Below are 15,479 nucleotides of genomic sequence, written 5' to 3'. Positions count from 1 at the left end.
GTATTTATCACTTTGTTTGCAACAATCACCAGTCTGAAAAACAAAAAACAAAACAAAACAACAACAACAACAAAAATCGGCACAGAAAGAGATAAAAAGTCTCCCAATTCGTTTGAGGTTGTCTTCCATTTCCTGCCTTTAGCTGTCTCTCTTTTTCCTTTTTTAAGGGCAAATCTCAGAAAAGGACAATGCTATACCTTGTCTCCATTAACTCACACTGCTAAAGTTGCAGTTGTGGCTAAGTCCAAGCAACACTTTTCTGTCCTTATTTTACCTTTTAGTGGCAGTTGACAAGTAACATTGTTAATTATGGTGTCCGTGAAACCTCGCTTACCCCTGCGGTTTCCCCCTCCTCTTCGGATGCTGCTTCCTGTATGTCTTTTCTGGACCTTCCTCCTCCCTGCCCCTTGTAAGAGCTGGTGTTCCCTTCGATGCCTTCCTGGGTCCTCGTCTGTCCTCACGCTAAGGGATTTGCATTCTCTCACCTGTACCAGGGAGAGTCTATCTGCAGGAAAAAATATACCACTTCTGCAACTTTAAACAAAAAGACTAAAACAGGGAAGGGCCAATATTTTGGTATACAGTGCCCTGGAACCGCACAGCACGCGGCCAGATTGGATCGGGTCTGAGCAGATCGGGTCTGAGCAGGTAGGGCTCGGCCCCGCCCCCTTTCTCATGCGGAGCATGCGTGCCTGGAGACACGTACGGCCAACCAGTGAAAAGGAGTGGCTGAGAGTGCCATGCAGTTGGCCCAATCATGGGCGGCGCTGGTGAGAAAGCCTGCTCCCGGGCCAATGGTGGGGCGGGGCAGGGTTCGGGAGGGGGCTATGGTCACCTGATCTGCGGCGGTAGCAGCGTCCGAGGCAGTGAAGGCTGAGACTATGATGGCGGCGGCGGTGGTGGTGGCTCGGGGGCAGACAGGGACGCGGTGGGCCCCGGCGCTCTGGCAAATGCCGTGGCTGCCGCTGTTGCTGATCGTGGCGGCGGCGGTGGTGGCGGAGCAGCAGGTGCCGCTGGTGTTGTGGTCGAGTGACCGGTGAGCGGGCCGGGTTGGACTGGGCTGGGATGGGCTGCGCAGCGCGCCTCGGCGGCTGAGACGCCCTCTGTGAGGGGCTGCAAGGCCAAGAGGGGGACTGCCCATTGCTCCGGGGCTCGCTCCAAGTCGTCGGGTATCAGAGCTCTGGGTCCCATGCATCAAGCTGGGCGCCCATGGGCTTCGGATCTCAAGCCACGCGCCCTCTCATGACAGCACCTCTTCTGTCCCCTGTCAGGGACTTGTGGGCTCCTGTGGTCGACATGCACGAGGGCCACATCACCAGTGACATGCAACTTTCTACCTACCTAGACCCCGCCCTGGAGCTGGGCCCCCGGAATGTGCTGCTCTTCCTACAGGACAAGGTGAGCCCGCCCAGCTTGCTCAGTCCTGGTAGTTGGGAGGCAGGCAGGTTGCCTGCCCCTACCGCCCATTACCCAAGGGATACTTCTGTGACCTTGTCCCAACTGTAAGAAGGTGTGGTTCCACTCTTGGTAAGGCCTGTAGGTAGGAAAAGCTTCATTGGGAATGGGAGAGATTGGAGGAAACAAGGGGTCAGAGACCCCTAAGTACCAAGCACTTTAGACATCCTATGACTTACTCTAGTATGGTGGGGATTATCATAACCATTTATACATGAGAAGACTGATGCTGGGGAAGGATAAGTGACTTGCCCAAGGTCACACAGCTAATGATTGGCAGAGTTGTAATTCAAACTGTAGTGATTGTAGTAGAAATAGGAATAATCCAAAAATGATCCCATATTTACTGCTTCATATGTGCTGTACTAAGATGATGTCATCATCTTGCTAAAGAAACTAAGGTTTGTAGAGTTGTAATGATTTGTAGAAGTTCCACAGTTCAGACAGCACACTGGTTCCAGCTTGAATCTGTCAGACCTCCCCCCAGTTTGTGTTCATAATCAGCATGTTGTTTCCCTCCTCTCTAGGCCTCTGCCCCAAAGCAAATGTGAAGTACATGAGAAGATTCTAGGGAAACTTATGATTGGTGTTTGGGAGCCCATAAAGTCTTTACTTGTCCCTTCCTTATTAGTGGGCTTTCTGGCCCATTCCCCTTTTCAGCCTTCTTCCATTGCTGGGTCAGTAGGTGGTGGTGGTCATGCTGGCCTGTAGTATTTCCAGGAGGTGGTATAAGTAATGGAGTCCTCGTTCTACCACTTGTCAGCCTTTGAGCACATGAATAATCTCTGTAAATGATAGTTTCTGCATGTATGAAATGAAGATACCACCACTACATAAAGCATGTTTGGGGTCCCCCAGTCTTAGGGCATTCATTCATTTACCAAAGATGGCATGCCTCATGTATCAGATATTGTTAAGTGTTGGGGATGTTGCAGTGAGCCTCTATCTTTGGAAAACTGATGTTCTTGTGGGATCAACTCATAAATACTGTGTTGGTATATAATATGACATCAGTACTATAGTCTAGAGAAGGAAGGAGGCTAGGAGAACAGAGTGATTGGGGACACTGTTTCTAGATGAGGATGATTAGGCAATTGCTCATTGAGTAGGTGATATCTTGATAGAGAGAGGGAGCCATCTAGCTTTGGGAGGACATCCCTGGTAGGGGAACAGCAGAGCAAGGGCCATATGTAAAGAGTGCTCTTGGTAAGTTCAAACAGGTTCTGGTGTGGCTGGAGCCTGTAAGTGAAAGGATTAGGAGATGGTTTTCCAGGTAGCCAGGAGATGAGGGAGGGCTGTCCAGGCCATGAGGAGGAAGGTTGGTTGCAGTTCTCAATATGACAGAAAGCCTTGGAACAGAGAATGATGTGATCTCTTGATTAAACAAGGCCCATTGGACAGCACAGGTAGTCAAACATGGTTGGATTTCCTGCCCAGAAACACGGGACATCTGAGCAAGTGTGTATACTAAACAGAGTGAGGTTAAGGAAGCTGATTAAGATCATCTCTGAACCTGAGAGATGCCAGAAGAAGCTGGGAGTTGAGGTGGAGGGCAGGAGTTTAGGGACATGTGTACATTGTAGAGGGAAAGGGATGGGGTTGGGGTTACTGTGGTCCTGAGAGCTCCAGACACTGCTACTTCCTCCAGTGTGTTTTACCACCTGTGCCTTGCTTCCCTCCCATCAAAAACTGGTGGTTGGGGGGGTACTTCTCACCCTCCTTGAAGAGGATCCTGTTCAGACTGGATGTAGCTGGCCCTCCTTTGCTCTGACTTCTACTTCCCTCTTGGGAGGCATGCTGTGAATGCTTTGCTTGCAACCTTCCCTTCCCCCAGCTTCCCTCTTTCCTCCCCAGTTCCTCTTGCTGGCTGACTCCTACTCCCGAGGTTACCACAAGCCAGCCACCTGCATATCTCTTAACCCCATGACCATCTTCTGTGTCTTGTCACCCTATCCTGAGAGTGTTACAGGGAAGAGTGAGCCTTCCACCCCACCCCCACCCTACATACCCGCGGTTTGTCCTCCATCATGCCAAATTTGATTCTAAATGAGATTTTTGCTGGTCCTGAGAATACATAGGCACTCTGGCCCCTGTTCATTGCCCAACCTCCTGAGATGTTTCATCTGCTTTCTTATTAGCTAAGCATTGAGGATTTCACAGCATATGGTGGTGTATTTGGAAATAAGCAGGACAGTGCCTTTTCTAACCTGGAGGTAAGTAAGAGTCCTCTCCTAGCCCTGGGTCATGGGGTCAGGCCATCTTGTGCCTCCCTTCCTGGCACAATAAGAACTGGACTTAGCCAGGTGGTGTCACATGCCTATAATCTCAGCTACTTGGGAGTCTGAGACAGGAGGATCATTAATTCAAGGTAGCCTGGGCAAGTTAGAGAGACCTTGTCTCAAAATAAAATGAAATCTCAGTGGTAGAATACTGAAAAAAAATTAAGAATTGTGTGCTTGGGGACCAGAGATGTTGGCTTTGAGGGTAGAAAGGCCTGGGGCCTAACTTTCAGGCCCAAGGGGGCCATTTTGTTTCTGACCTGAAGTGAGACCCCTATGTGGGTATATCTTGCCAGGGAAGTTGGGGGACTAGCCTGGGTCTACTGGTCCCTGGCTCACTCAGCCTTCCACCTCTCGCCAACTCCCAGAATGCCCTGGACCTGGCCCCTTCTTCACTGGTGCTTCCTGCTGTGGACTGGTATGCAGTCAGCACTCTGACCACCTACCTGCAAGAGAAGCTTGGGGCCAGTCCCCTGCATGTGGACCTGGCTACCCTTCGGGAGCTGAAGCTCAATGCCAGCCTCCCTGCGCTGCTGCTCATCCGCCTGCCCTATACAGCCAGGTATGGCCTAGCCTCCTGCCTCTAGCCTTGGGGCCCAGAGAGAGACAAGGCTCTGGGCTCAGATGGCACAATTTGGTCAAAGATGACAGTACTCCTCCTGCCATGTGTCACCTTAAAACCCTTCCAGAAAGTTCCCTGTTTGCCAGGAAGAGATGGGAAGGGCCTTCTGCTAGGCTATGACTTAGGAGTCAGTATCCAGCATTGAGCTAAGCCTGTTAGTCCTCCAGAGAAGAGGCAAACAGGGGTCCTGCTTGTGGGGAGTTTCCTCACCTATCTAGGCCCTGTTCACAGAGCAGGTGGCAAGGACATGTGGGTGACTGTGAAGCCTGGGGGGAAGGGGAACGTGATTCCAGGCAGGGGTACTGAGGTAAGCAAAAATGGAGGGGGTCGGTGAGTCTGGCTTCTGCACGGGTTTCAGTGTGCTGGCCAGAGTGTGCAGGTTTGGTAAGTGGAGCTAGTAGAGAGGGAGAAACTAGAGGGGCTGAGGGAAAGGTAGCAGGCTGCAGGCTAGGCAAAGCCACCTGTGGGTCGCTCATGCTGTGTCTTGTCCGTAGCTCCGGTCTGATGGCGCCCAAGGAAGTCCTCACAGGCAATGGTGAGTGGGGTCAAGGAGGATGCATGTTCTTACCCCCTCCTCAGGCCAGGACCACAGAGGGCTAGCCCACAGCTCTTCAGTCCCTTCTCACTCCTGCTTCTTGGAGCAGCTGAGAGCTGGGCAGAGAAATGCCAGCTCCCCTGTCACAGCTCTTTGCAACCAGTCCCAACTGCACAGGTGTCCAAATGCCTTGGGACTCACTATGCCGGAGCCCATGGATCCAGGTGATGCTCAGACTGTGTGAATACTAGAGTTTTGGATTTAGTAGATTGGCAACACTGTGATAAACAATTAGGAGGACTTTGTGTATTTTTCCTTTTGTTTCAATTGGGCTTGGCAATCGGGAGTTGCTGACAGGCCACAGTTTTCCCTGGGGAGGCTTGTAGAGGGGGTAGGAAGAGAAATAGCAGTTTTTAGGTATCCTGAGTGGAAACTAAAATCATGGCTTTCATATGATCTAGGTTTCTAAAGCAGATGGTAGGCAGTGTTTCTTTAAGTGGGCTGCCTGGTGACCTGGTTCTCTGTTCTCCCCTCAGATGAAGTCATTGGACAGGTGCTAAGCACACTCAAGTCTGAAGATGTCCCTTACACAGCAGCTCTCACTGCAGTCCGCCCCTCCAGGGTATGTGCCCTACCAGCAGGGGTTCTGAGGCAGTGTGGTGAGTCTGCCTAGAGGTGAGGCGTATGCTATATGCAAGGCCTCCCAGAAGCCCCAGGGCTCATGGAAGCAGTGAACAGATTACCCCGGTGGGGCAGTCAAGTTCTGCTTTCTCCATCCAGGGGCAGCTTTCTGTCTTTCTTTGCAATCCTTATGGGCAGCATTCTTGGACACAGTCCAAGTGATCCTAAGTTTGAGGGAGAGGAAATATCATCAGGGCTGGGGCCCATGGGGAAAGCTTCCTGGAGAAAGTTGCCTCCTCAGACAACTGGGACTTTTAGGGAGAGGAGGGAGGGGAGGACAGTGGATCAGGACTTGCTCCCAAGGCTCTTGAGAGAAGGCTTGTTGGGTGTTTCTGCAGGTGGCTCGTGATGTAGCCATGGTGGCTGGGGGACTAGGTCGCCAGCTACTCCAAGAACAGGCGGCATCAGCTGTGATCCATCCTCCTGTGAGTTATAATGACACTGCCCCGCGGATCCTGTTCTGGGCCCAGAACTTCTCTGTGGCATACAAGGAGCAGTGGGAAGATTTGACTTCCCTCACCTTTGGGGTGCAGGGGCTCAACTTGACTGGCTCCTCCTGGAATGACTCCATTGCCACGTAAGGGCACTGGGTTGGGGAGGACTGAGCTACCACACATGGCCTTCCTGCCAGTGTGGGGCAGGGGCAGGGATCCAGGGGCAGGTATGTGTGTCATGGGTGAGGGTGGTCTTGGTGGGCTGTGTTCACCAGGGAAATGTAGGTGGTATCTCAGGGTGGAGCTGCTGGAGGGGAAGGTGCTCAGAGTTCTGCCTCCCCATGCTCCCTAGGCCTTGGTTGGGACCTGAGAATCTGGCGCTTGCCCCTTGAAGGAAACAGGCCTGCGTGTGGGCAAATACCAGACCAGCTACCAGAATCAGTTCTAGGACCCCTATACCCTCCCATTTCCCCTTACCCCAAAGTCCAAACTAGGTGGCTCAGTGACTCTAAGAGGGAGCCAAAAGGAGGGGCAGTAGAGTCAGGGGGACCAGAGGAAGGAGCTCCAAGCTAAAGACACAGCACCTGGGTGTTGGCTTCTAGCTTCCAGCTCTGTTCTGAACTTGGTTATGACTGGAGCCTTAGTTTCCTGATCTGTCAAGTGGGAACACTGCCTCTTCAGGTGACTGTGAGGAACTGGGGCAGCTAGGCAGAAGCAAACCGAGAAGCTTGTTCCTCTAAGCCACTCCAGTGACTTGGGAGCCACCCAAGTCTCCCTCTTGGAGACTGATAGCACATCTCTCTCTCATCTTGCAGGCTCTCGCTGACCTATGAACAGCTCTTCGGTACCACAGTGACATTCAAGTGAGTCATTCAAGTGGGATGGAGATGTAGCTTAGTGGTAGAGCATTTGCCTAGCGTGTGCAGGGCCCTGGGTTCAATCCCAAGCACTGAAGAAAAGAGACAATAACTAAATAAAACACAAGTGAGTTCTGAGAATGGTTAAGGTAGAGATGGGGGCTGCTATTATTTCAGTCTCCCCTGCTTACCTGACACCCCTAACACCTCCCCCAGGTTCATTCTGGCTAACCGCTTCTACCCAGTATCTGCCCGTCACTGGTTTACCATGGATCGCCTCGAAATCCACAGCAATGGCTCTGTCACCTACTTCAATGCTTCCCAGGTCACAGGGCCCAGCATCTACTCCTTTCACTGCGAGTATGTCAGCAGTCTTAGCAAGAAGGGCAGTCTCCTTGTGGCCCGCACGCAGCCCTCCCTGTGGCAGATGACTCTTCAGGACTTTCAGGTATGGAATAGGGAGGGGCCGAGCTTCAGGTGGAGATGTAGAGTGATAGTAGCAGGATACTAGGGGAGGGGGAGGAAGAACCTGAAGAGTCTCAGCGTGGTTTGGGCTTGTGGTTGACAGTCCTGTCCTGTGCTGCCTGTCTGGAATATGGACTGTCCCTGACTCTGGGCCTCCCATTTGTGTGGAGCCACTTGGTCTCTTCTGACTCACATCTGTGTGTTTCCCTAGATCCAGGCTTTCAATGTGACAGGTGAGCAGTTCTCCTACGCCAGTGACTGTGCCGGCTTCTTTTCTCCGGGCATCTGGATGGGGCTGCTCACCTCCCTCTTCATGCTCTTCATCTTCACCTATGGCCTGCACATGATCCTCAGCCTCAAGACCATGGACCGCTTTGATGATCACAAAGGCCCCACTATCTCTTTGACCCAGATTGTGTGACCCGTGCCAGTGGGAGGTTGAGGGTGTGATGGTGTTCAGGTTGTCACTTTACCATCTTGTGGCACACTGGACTGAAGGGCTTCCCCTCTTCCTACCATAGCATGAATCCCAAGCTTCCCTCAACCTGTCTTGTTCCCTCTTCTACCCACTGAGGGACTTCCCTGGGGCTGTCCTCCCCATCTCTGCCAATAAGGTGTACATATTCTGCAGACACTAGACAAATTTCCCAGACTCAGTCATTGTGAGGGGAGGGGGCAATAGTTCTAGGGTCCCCTTTCTGCTTATTTATTATTGTCTTTCCATCATTATCCCTTGCTGTTCATAGTGCTTTTGTGTAGCAAATACTTTTCCCCCAAGCTTTATGGGGCTCCCAGTAGCAGCCATGAGCTTGAGATTTCCTGAGTGTGGAGGTACTGCTTAACTGTCTAGCTTGGCTGTTATCGTTTATTTGGTGATGTGCTAACAATAAGCAGTACACTGCGGTTTATTTCTGTGGCCTGAGAAGGAAGGGACGCCCACTACAGGTGGCCTGGGTGTGATCACTGGGTTCCTGGCATGTTCTCACCTGGGGTGCCTGGCAGGAGCCTGGGGTGCTCTGTTGTTTCCTTCCTAATAAAATAAAGACGGGTCGCCATACATTGGACCTCTTGTCACTCATTTCTGCGCTGGGTATTAGGTATGCGCTTGGCCGAGGGATGCAAGAGGCACCCGGATGTAGCCGAGCCTGGACAAGGCGGGAGGCGAGAACACTTAGGATGGCTGGGATAACAAGTGAAGCTCCTAACTAGTTAGGGTACGAAGGGGTGTTTAGAGCAGAGTCTGGATACGCTTTGAGCCTTGGGAGGAACTCGTGACAATAGCAGCACTCAGAAAAAGCAACACGAGGGACTGCCCCTGCCTGCTGCAGCGGCGCGCGACAGACGCGCGGGACCGCGCTGAACCTCCCGGGGGGCGGGGCGGGGCGGGGCGGGGCGCGTGCGGCTCCCGCGCATGGATCCCTCACGGGCCGTAGCACCGGCCGCCGCCCCGCCCCTCCTCGCTTCTTTCTGGACCCTCCGCAAGCGGAGTCGGTCGTGGAGTGGCGCTGGTGGTGGGACCCGGGCGCCGGCAGCCCTCCTGGGACGCGATCCGCGGAGGCAGTGGCCCCGGCGGGCGTGGCGGGTGCGCGGGGCGGGCGGGACTCTTTGACGCGGCGGAGGAGTCGGGCGGCGGCCGTAGAGCCGCCATCTTTGGTCCAGTGCGGCGTCGGCGGCGTCGGCGGCGGCTGCTGTGGTAAAGGAGGAGGAGGAGCCGAGCGGTCGCTGGCACCGAGGCCTGACCATGGATGAGGAGTACGATGTGATCGTGCTGGGGACCGGTCTCACCGTAAGTGCATCCTTGGGCGCCCGCGGCCGCACATCATGCCTTCCCCACCGCCCGCGATGATGCATCCCCTGGCCGCCGGCCCCATCCTCCCATCATTGCATCCTCCGCTCAGGTTCCCCAAAAGCCGACCCCTTGCCCACCTCACTACCGCGCCATACATTGTCAGCTGTATTCTACTGTTATGTCCTAGTCTCCCCGAAGGGGTCCCTCTCCTCCTTACCCCTCCCCACGACTCCTCAGGTCGCGACCCCCGCCCCCTGGTGTGCTCCCTCCCTTGGCTTGCTGGGCCGGAAAATTCACCCTCACTCGATCTGCTGCCCCGACCCCGCCCACCCGGCCCTCGCCCATCTTCTGCACCCATCACCCACCCAGCATCCCTTCCTAGTATCCTCTCCTATTTTGTGCTAATCGCGGTGGGGTTGCAGCATGAGGCCATGGGGTCAGATGGGCTTGCCAGGGTGGACCCTCATCCCACCTCCCTGGCTTTTTCGGGGAACAGGGGACCCAGGGAATATTCCAGAAGCAGCAGCAGTAGGGGCACTGACCACATTCTTGCTACCTCACCCCAGTTTCCCATGGAGACCTCAGGCTGAATGGTGTCTGCAGCCTTTGTCCTTGGGCTAGAAGCTGTTGAGGGTGTTTATCTTTCCCCTTCCTCCAGACCCTGTTGGTCTTCTCCCCTGAGGCTGATCTCCCTCAGTCTGGGCCCAGACACCCTCCTTCCATGATTGTGGCCAAGAAGGCTCAGGGTCAAGGACTCTTGTCCTTTGAAAAAAAAAGCAACCCAGGGTGGGGCCTGCAATTTCAAGGACTGTGCTAATCTTGGCTTCCCTTTCAGGTGCCCTTTGAGGTTGAGCTGGGTCTTCTCTATGATTCATCGTGTCTTATCTGTCTTTTCCATGTGCTCTACATAGATAGATGGCTTTCTTGGCATGTTAGTATTGGAAGACTGTCCTTGTGTCTAATGGATGCTCTGTTCCTCTCAAAGTCTCCATTATCCTTCTTCATGTCTTCTCCAGCAAGGTTATGGAGGAGACTGGTTAGATAAAGCCATCACCCTCAATTTTAGGCAATGCAATAAGCTGGGGGTGGAAGGAGCTGTCCATTGTGGCAGGTTTGGGAACAAATCAGTGCGGCCAGTGGGAATGCAGGCAGGTGGGAGTGCAGCAGCAAATGTCACCCCTCTGCAGGAATGCATCCTGTCAGGTATCATGTCCGTGAATGGAAAGAAGGTGCTGCACATGGACCGAAACCCCTACTATGGGGGCGAGAGCTCTTCTATCACTCCCTTGGAGGAGGTAAGGCTGCCTGGACCTGACTGAGGCCCAGATCCATCCTTCATAATCTCTCATATTGAGGCATAGGATGGAAGAAGCTCCCCAGGTTCTCTGGGATGGTAGGGGAGGTAGGGGTAGACCTTGAGGTTTTTCTCTTTCTCTTCCTCCTGTTTACAGCTGTATAAGCGCTTTCAGTTGTTGGAGGGGCCGCCTGAGTCGATGGGCCGGGGCCGAGACTGGAATGTTGATCTGATCCCCAAATTCCTCATGGCCAATGGTGAGGGAGATGAAAAACATATTGTTGAGGGGTGGGCAATTGGGAAGACCAGAGGAGGGTTAGACTCCAGAGCAGGATCAGCCAGACCATACAAGAGCTTCTGGAGGGAGCCGTGCTAATGTTGCCCCTCCCCCGCAACAGGGCAGCTGGTAAAAATGCTACTGTATACAGAAGTGACTCGCTACTTGGACTTCAAGGTGGTGGAGGGGAGCTTCGTCTACAAGGGGGGCAAGATCTACAAAGTGCCATCCACTGAGACTGAGGCCTTGGCTTCCAGTGAGTGTGGGTCCCCTGAACCACAGAATAGTGGACTGGTGGGGCAGGGTGGGGAGACAGACTGTCCTCAGGGCTGGTGGCAAGGTAGCCATTCAGTGTAGGGTTCCCCTTTGCCCTAGGTCACATCCACCAGGCAGTACCAGAAGTCCTTAGCTTTGTATTCTCCATTGCAGGTTGCCAGGAGGGAAGCACACATGGAGGGGGATTCCTGTTAGAAAGACTTTGGCAGGGCCTCCAGTTAACCGTGAAACATCCCAAGTGGTGGAGCTGGGAGGGCCCAGTCCTACTCAACCCCCTCTTCATACAGTGGGGAAATTAAGGCCAAGAAGGGTAGGGTGGTTAACATCAGGACACATGATAGAGCTCAGCCAAAGCTAGGCACCCACTTTCTTGGCCTGCTCTCGTGGGAAGGGGGATTTGGTGTTCCAGTGATGCAGAGGGTTTCTCCATGCTCCCTTTCTCAGATCTGATGGGCATGTTTGAGAAACGGCGTTTCCGCAAGTTCCTGGTGTTTGTGGCGAACTTTGACGAGAACGACCCCAAGACCTTCGAGGGTGTTGACCCCCAGACTACTAGCATGCGTGACGTCTACCGGAAGTTTGACCTGGGCCAGGATGTCATTGACTTCACTGGCCACGCCCTGGCGCTCTACCGCACTGATGAGTGAGAGAGGCTGGTGTGGTGGGAGCCCCCTTGCCCAGCCCATACCCTACCCTCCTCACACTTGCCTGCTGCTCCCTCTGCCCACCCTGCATGTCCCTTGTACTTAGCCACGGGCTCATCTGTTGCCTTTCAGTCTCTCCCTCCCCTGCATTTTACCTATACCTTTACCAGGCCATATAGGGTGGTGGGAAAGCAGACCTGGTGCCTGGGTGGGGACGAGCAGGGGTGCTGCTGTCGGAGCATCTTCCCTGATCCCTGTCCCCCAGCTACCTGGACCAGCCCTGTCTTGAGACCATCAACCGCATTAAGTTGTACAGCGAGTCCCTGGCCCGGTATGGCAAGAGCCCATATTTATACCCACTCTATGGCTTGGGCGAGCTGCCTCAGGGCTTTGCAAGGTGAGGAAATGGTATTTTTTTCAGTTGGCATTACTGGGTAGTAATAAGGCCAAGAGTGGAAATGACCCCCTTGAGCATTTCTGTAGCATTTTATACTTTCCCATTCATGATCTTCATTTACTTTTTTCCATCCCTGGGTGGTAGCATAGCCCTAGTACACTGAAGTATGGAGGAAAAGAACTAGGTTTCTTTGTATGTGGATTTCTCATTTCCTGGCAACACCAGGATTGAACCCAGGGTCCCAGAACCTTGAGGTCAGGGCTTAGATGGTAGCTGGCCCTTCTCCAGCGAGTCCCTTTATTCTGGTCCTCTCTGCCATTTCTGTGTGGAGCTGCTCCCTTCTGCCATCCTCATACTAGCCTATTGCAGAATACTCTGGGCAGAAGCTTCAGAGAGGAAGGAACACGCTGAGATCAGTCCTGAGTTCGTGGCAGTGACAGAGCTGGGATGAACAGCTGGATCTCCTGACTTCAGCCTGCCTGGGGAAATCTTTACTGTACTCTGTACCTTGGTGGTGGAGTGGGGAGAGTGCAGTGGAATTGATCCCCATTTTTCCTGGAAGCGGGACTTCACCATCACTCTCTTCACCACAGATTGAGTGCCATTTATGGGGGAACATATATGCTCAACAAACCTGTAGATGACATCATTATGGAGAACGGCAAAGTGGTGGGCGTGAAATCTGAGGGAGAGGTAAGCCTTCCCCGTGCAGTGGGATCATCATGGCTGGGCCAGGTTTGATCACCATCTTAGGGGCTCTGTTCCCAAGGAGCCTGACTACTGATGGCTCTGCTGCTCCTCAGCCTCAAAGCCCTAAGAGCTGGGAACTGGGGGAGCACCCCAAAAGAAGTCTACATAGGCATTTCTATTGGCAAGAGGTATCTCTCAAAGACCATATGCTATGTCTTTGACCCAGAAAGTATTCTTGATCACAGTGTCACTCAGCAGGGTTGCCTTTCTCTGAGTTAGGGATCACGTACTTGGGCTGTAGGAGGAGCAGTGGTGACAGCTCAGAGGAGTACTGCCTGCCAGAGCTATCTGTTCTCACGTGGACCCAGACTATGACCACCCAGGGCAAGGGGTGGTCTGATGGACAAGGACTTCTGGTGCCTTCACAGGTGGCCCGCTGCAAGCAACTGATCTGTGACCCCAGTTACATCCCAGACCGTGTGCGGAAGGCTGGCCAGGTTATCCGCATCATCTGTATCCTCAGCCACCCAATCAAGAACACCAATGATGCCAATTCCTGCCAAATCATCATCCCCCAGAACCAGGTCAACAGGAAGTCAGGTAGGCCAGGCCGTGACTATCTCCTGTGTGCTCTCTTTGGGGTTGCCGTGCCTCCCTCCCCCCCAGCCTTAGGGGCTCCCCATGCGATCCCATCATGGAACAAATAGGACCCTCATTGTAGTCACCACAACTCGGGGGCCCTAGGGATTGGATGGCTTGGACTCTTTCCCTTCCATGAGGGTGACAGCTTGGTTGCCGCCTGCTGTGCCCAGACAGGAAGGGGCAGGTGGGCCAGAAGGCCCCTAAGGAGGCTTCTCCACTTGTGGCTGTTTCCTTTGGCCTTTGTTAATGGAGTGCTTCCTATTGCCAGACATCTATGTGTGCATGATCTCCTATGCACACAACGTGGCCGCACAGGGCAAATACATCGCCATTGCCAGCACCACAGTGGAGACTGCGGAGCCTGAAAAGGAGATTGAGCCAGCATTGGAGCTGCTGGAGCCCATTGATCAGAAGTGAGGGGCTGGGCTGAGCCCAATGGGCAGGATGGGAGGGAAGGAACTGGTAATGAAAACAAAGAAGGGTAAGGCCCATTGTGAGGCTTGTCCTCCCTCCTCTATCTGCCCCCCAGGTTTGTGGCTATCAGTGACTTGTATGAGCCCATTGATGATGGTTCTGAGAGCCAGGTAAGCAGCCTGTCCCAGCACTGGATCTTGGCTACCCACCCAGTGCCCCTACCCAACTCACTCTGGCCATGGGCTCTGGCTGTTTGCAGGTGTTCTGTTCCTGCTCCTATGATGCTACCACACACTTTGAGACAACCTGTAATGACATCAAAGACATCTACAAACGCATGGCTGGCTCTGCTTTTGACTTTGAGAACATGAAGCGCAAACAGAATGACGTCTTTGGAGAAGCTGACCAGTGATTGCTGACCCCCTTCCCCTAGCCCCTGCTGCCCACTGCCCCCTCCCCCAACTCTGTTCTCCTCCAGAGCAGGGGAGACAGTATGGCTGGGCAACCCTGTTTCCAACATCCTCTGCTTCCCCCACCACGTTCCCATCACCCACCTCATTGATTCACTGACCAAATCTTTAACCTTAGCGATGGTTTGGGAGATGGGGGTTGGATAGCATCCTCTTTCTTGGCCCCTCCTTACCCTAGAAAAAGAGGGTTGTTTTCCTTGTGTGTGTCCCCCCCCCCCCCCACCATTCTTCTGCTCTGTTTGGGAAGGACGTGGAGGAAAAGCTGACTTCTGCCCCCACTGCTCTTACCCCCATTGTAGTGGCCTTTGGAGATGCCCCCTGCCTCCCCCCACCAACTCTCATGTGTTGGAAAGAAGGGGCCCTCCCAGCACAAAATTGCACCCCCCCATAATTTATTCTAATTTATTAACTTCTTCCGCCCTTCCCTGTGAGCCTGAAGCCCTCTGATGCAGCCTGGGGGCTGTAGAGTAAGCTTCTCCAGCCCCTCCTAGTCCTGGCAAAGTCTAGGGAAGGGGAGGAGGTTTAGGTGTGGCCCCAAAGGAGGGTTGATCTTGCTGTTTTTATTCCTTGTCTTTGTGTTCTTTGGTACTTGCTGAGAGAAATGTGAGCAAAGCAGAAGGAGGTGGGAAAATGGATCCAAACCCCAGTGTGCCCTGCCCCATGCCTTTCCTTTAGTGGTGGGAAACCCTTATCTTGCAAAGTGAATGTGTCCCTTTCCCCCAGCCTCTAGTGTATTTCACAGAAAACAAAACCTCCCAATAAAAACTGTGTTGAAACCTGAACCTGGATCTTTAGGTTGAATTCCCAAAAGCTGGGTGCTTGACGGGGCCTTGGCTACCTGGGTTGGGGCCCAGGCATAGCATCTGGCACCAGGAATGCATCCCTCAAGTGTCAGTGCAGGGGAAGCAGGGAAGCTAGCATCTGGCCTCAGGTGGGGGTCAAGGTACAGAACTAACCTCTGGGTCAAAAATAAGGAGGCAGAATTCACCAGGGACCACTCTTGGACCTGGAGAAGGGCACATCTAGCTTTGGGTAAAAGTCAAGCAATCTATAGGTGAACGAGTCTGCGGGGTGAGGCTGGGGGAGCAGGGGATACCTGGATCTGGTCTCAGGCAGTGAGGAAGCAGGGACACTCGGGGTTGGTCAGTACCTGAAGAGATGCGGGGAACGGGCCCAGCTATGGGTCGGGGTTAACGACGAGGAAGCGCAGGAGGCTTCGTTATCCAGCGTTGGTGTCAAGGAAGAGCAGGGGGAAGGG

The 15,479-nt window shown here is 53.5% G+C and overlaps 2 protein-coding genes across 2 annotated transcripts; both read left to right on the top strand.

Annotated features, from left to right (window-relative positions):
* Positions 1-848: 848 nt before the first annotated feature.
* ATP6AP1 (ATPase H+ transporting accessory protein 1) lies at positions 849-8,385 on the top strand. The gene is made up of 10 exons (XM_079124008.1): positions 849-1,036; positions 1,272-1,398; positions 3,594-3,668; positions 4,103-4,296; positions 4,851-4,891; positions 5,428-5,513; positions 5,911-6,149; positions 6,822-6,869; positions 7,080-7,311; positions 7,540-8,385. The coding sequence occupies exons 1-10, from the start codon at positions 882-884 to the stop codon at positions 7,747-7,749; spliced, it is 1,407 nt and encodes a 468-aa protein (XP_078980134.1). The 5' UTR covers positions 849-881; the 3' UTR covers positions 7,750-8,385.
* A 558-nt stretch (positions 8,386-8,943) lies between these two features.
* Positions 8,944-15,003, top strand: GDI1 (GDP dissociation inhibitor 1). The gene is made up of 11 exons (XM_079124009.1): positions 8,944-9,114; positions 10,305-10,412; positions 10,569-10,668; positions 10,810-10,944; positions 11,409-11,607; positions 11,874-12,005; positions 12,599-12,698; positions 13,124-13,295; positions 13,606-13,750; positions 13,867-13,921; positions 14,011-15,003. Exons 1-11 carry the CDS (start codon positions 9,070-9,072, stop codon positions 14,161-14,163), a joined length of 1,344 nt encoding a protein of 447 aa, XP_078980135.1. The 5' UTR covers positions 8,944-9,069; the 3' UTR covers positions 14,164-15,003.
* The last annotated feature ends 476 nt before the right edge of the window (positions 15,004-15,479 follow it).

Source organism: Sciurus vulgaris (assembly GCF_902686455.1).
Source record: "Sciurus vulgaris genome assembly, chromosome: X".
Lineage (NCBI taxonomy): Eukaryota > Metazoa > Chordata > Mammalia > Rodentia > Sciuridae > Sciurus > Sciurus vulgaris.
This window is presented reverse-complemented; position numbering and strand designations above follow the sequence as displayed.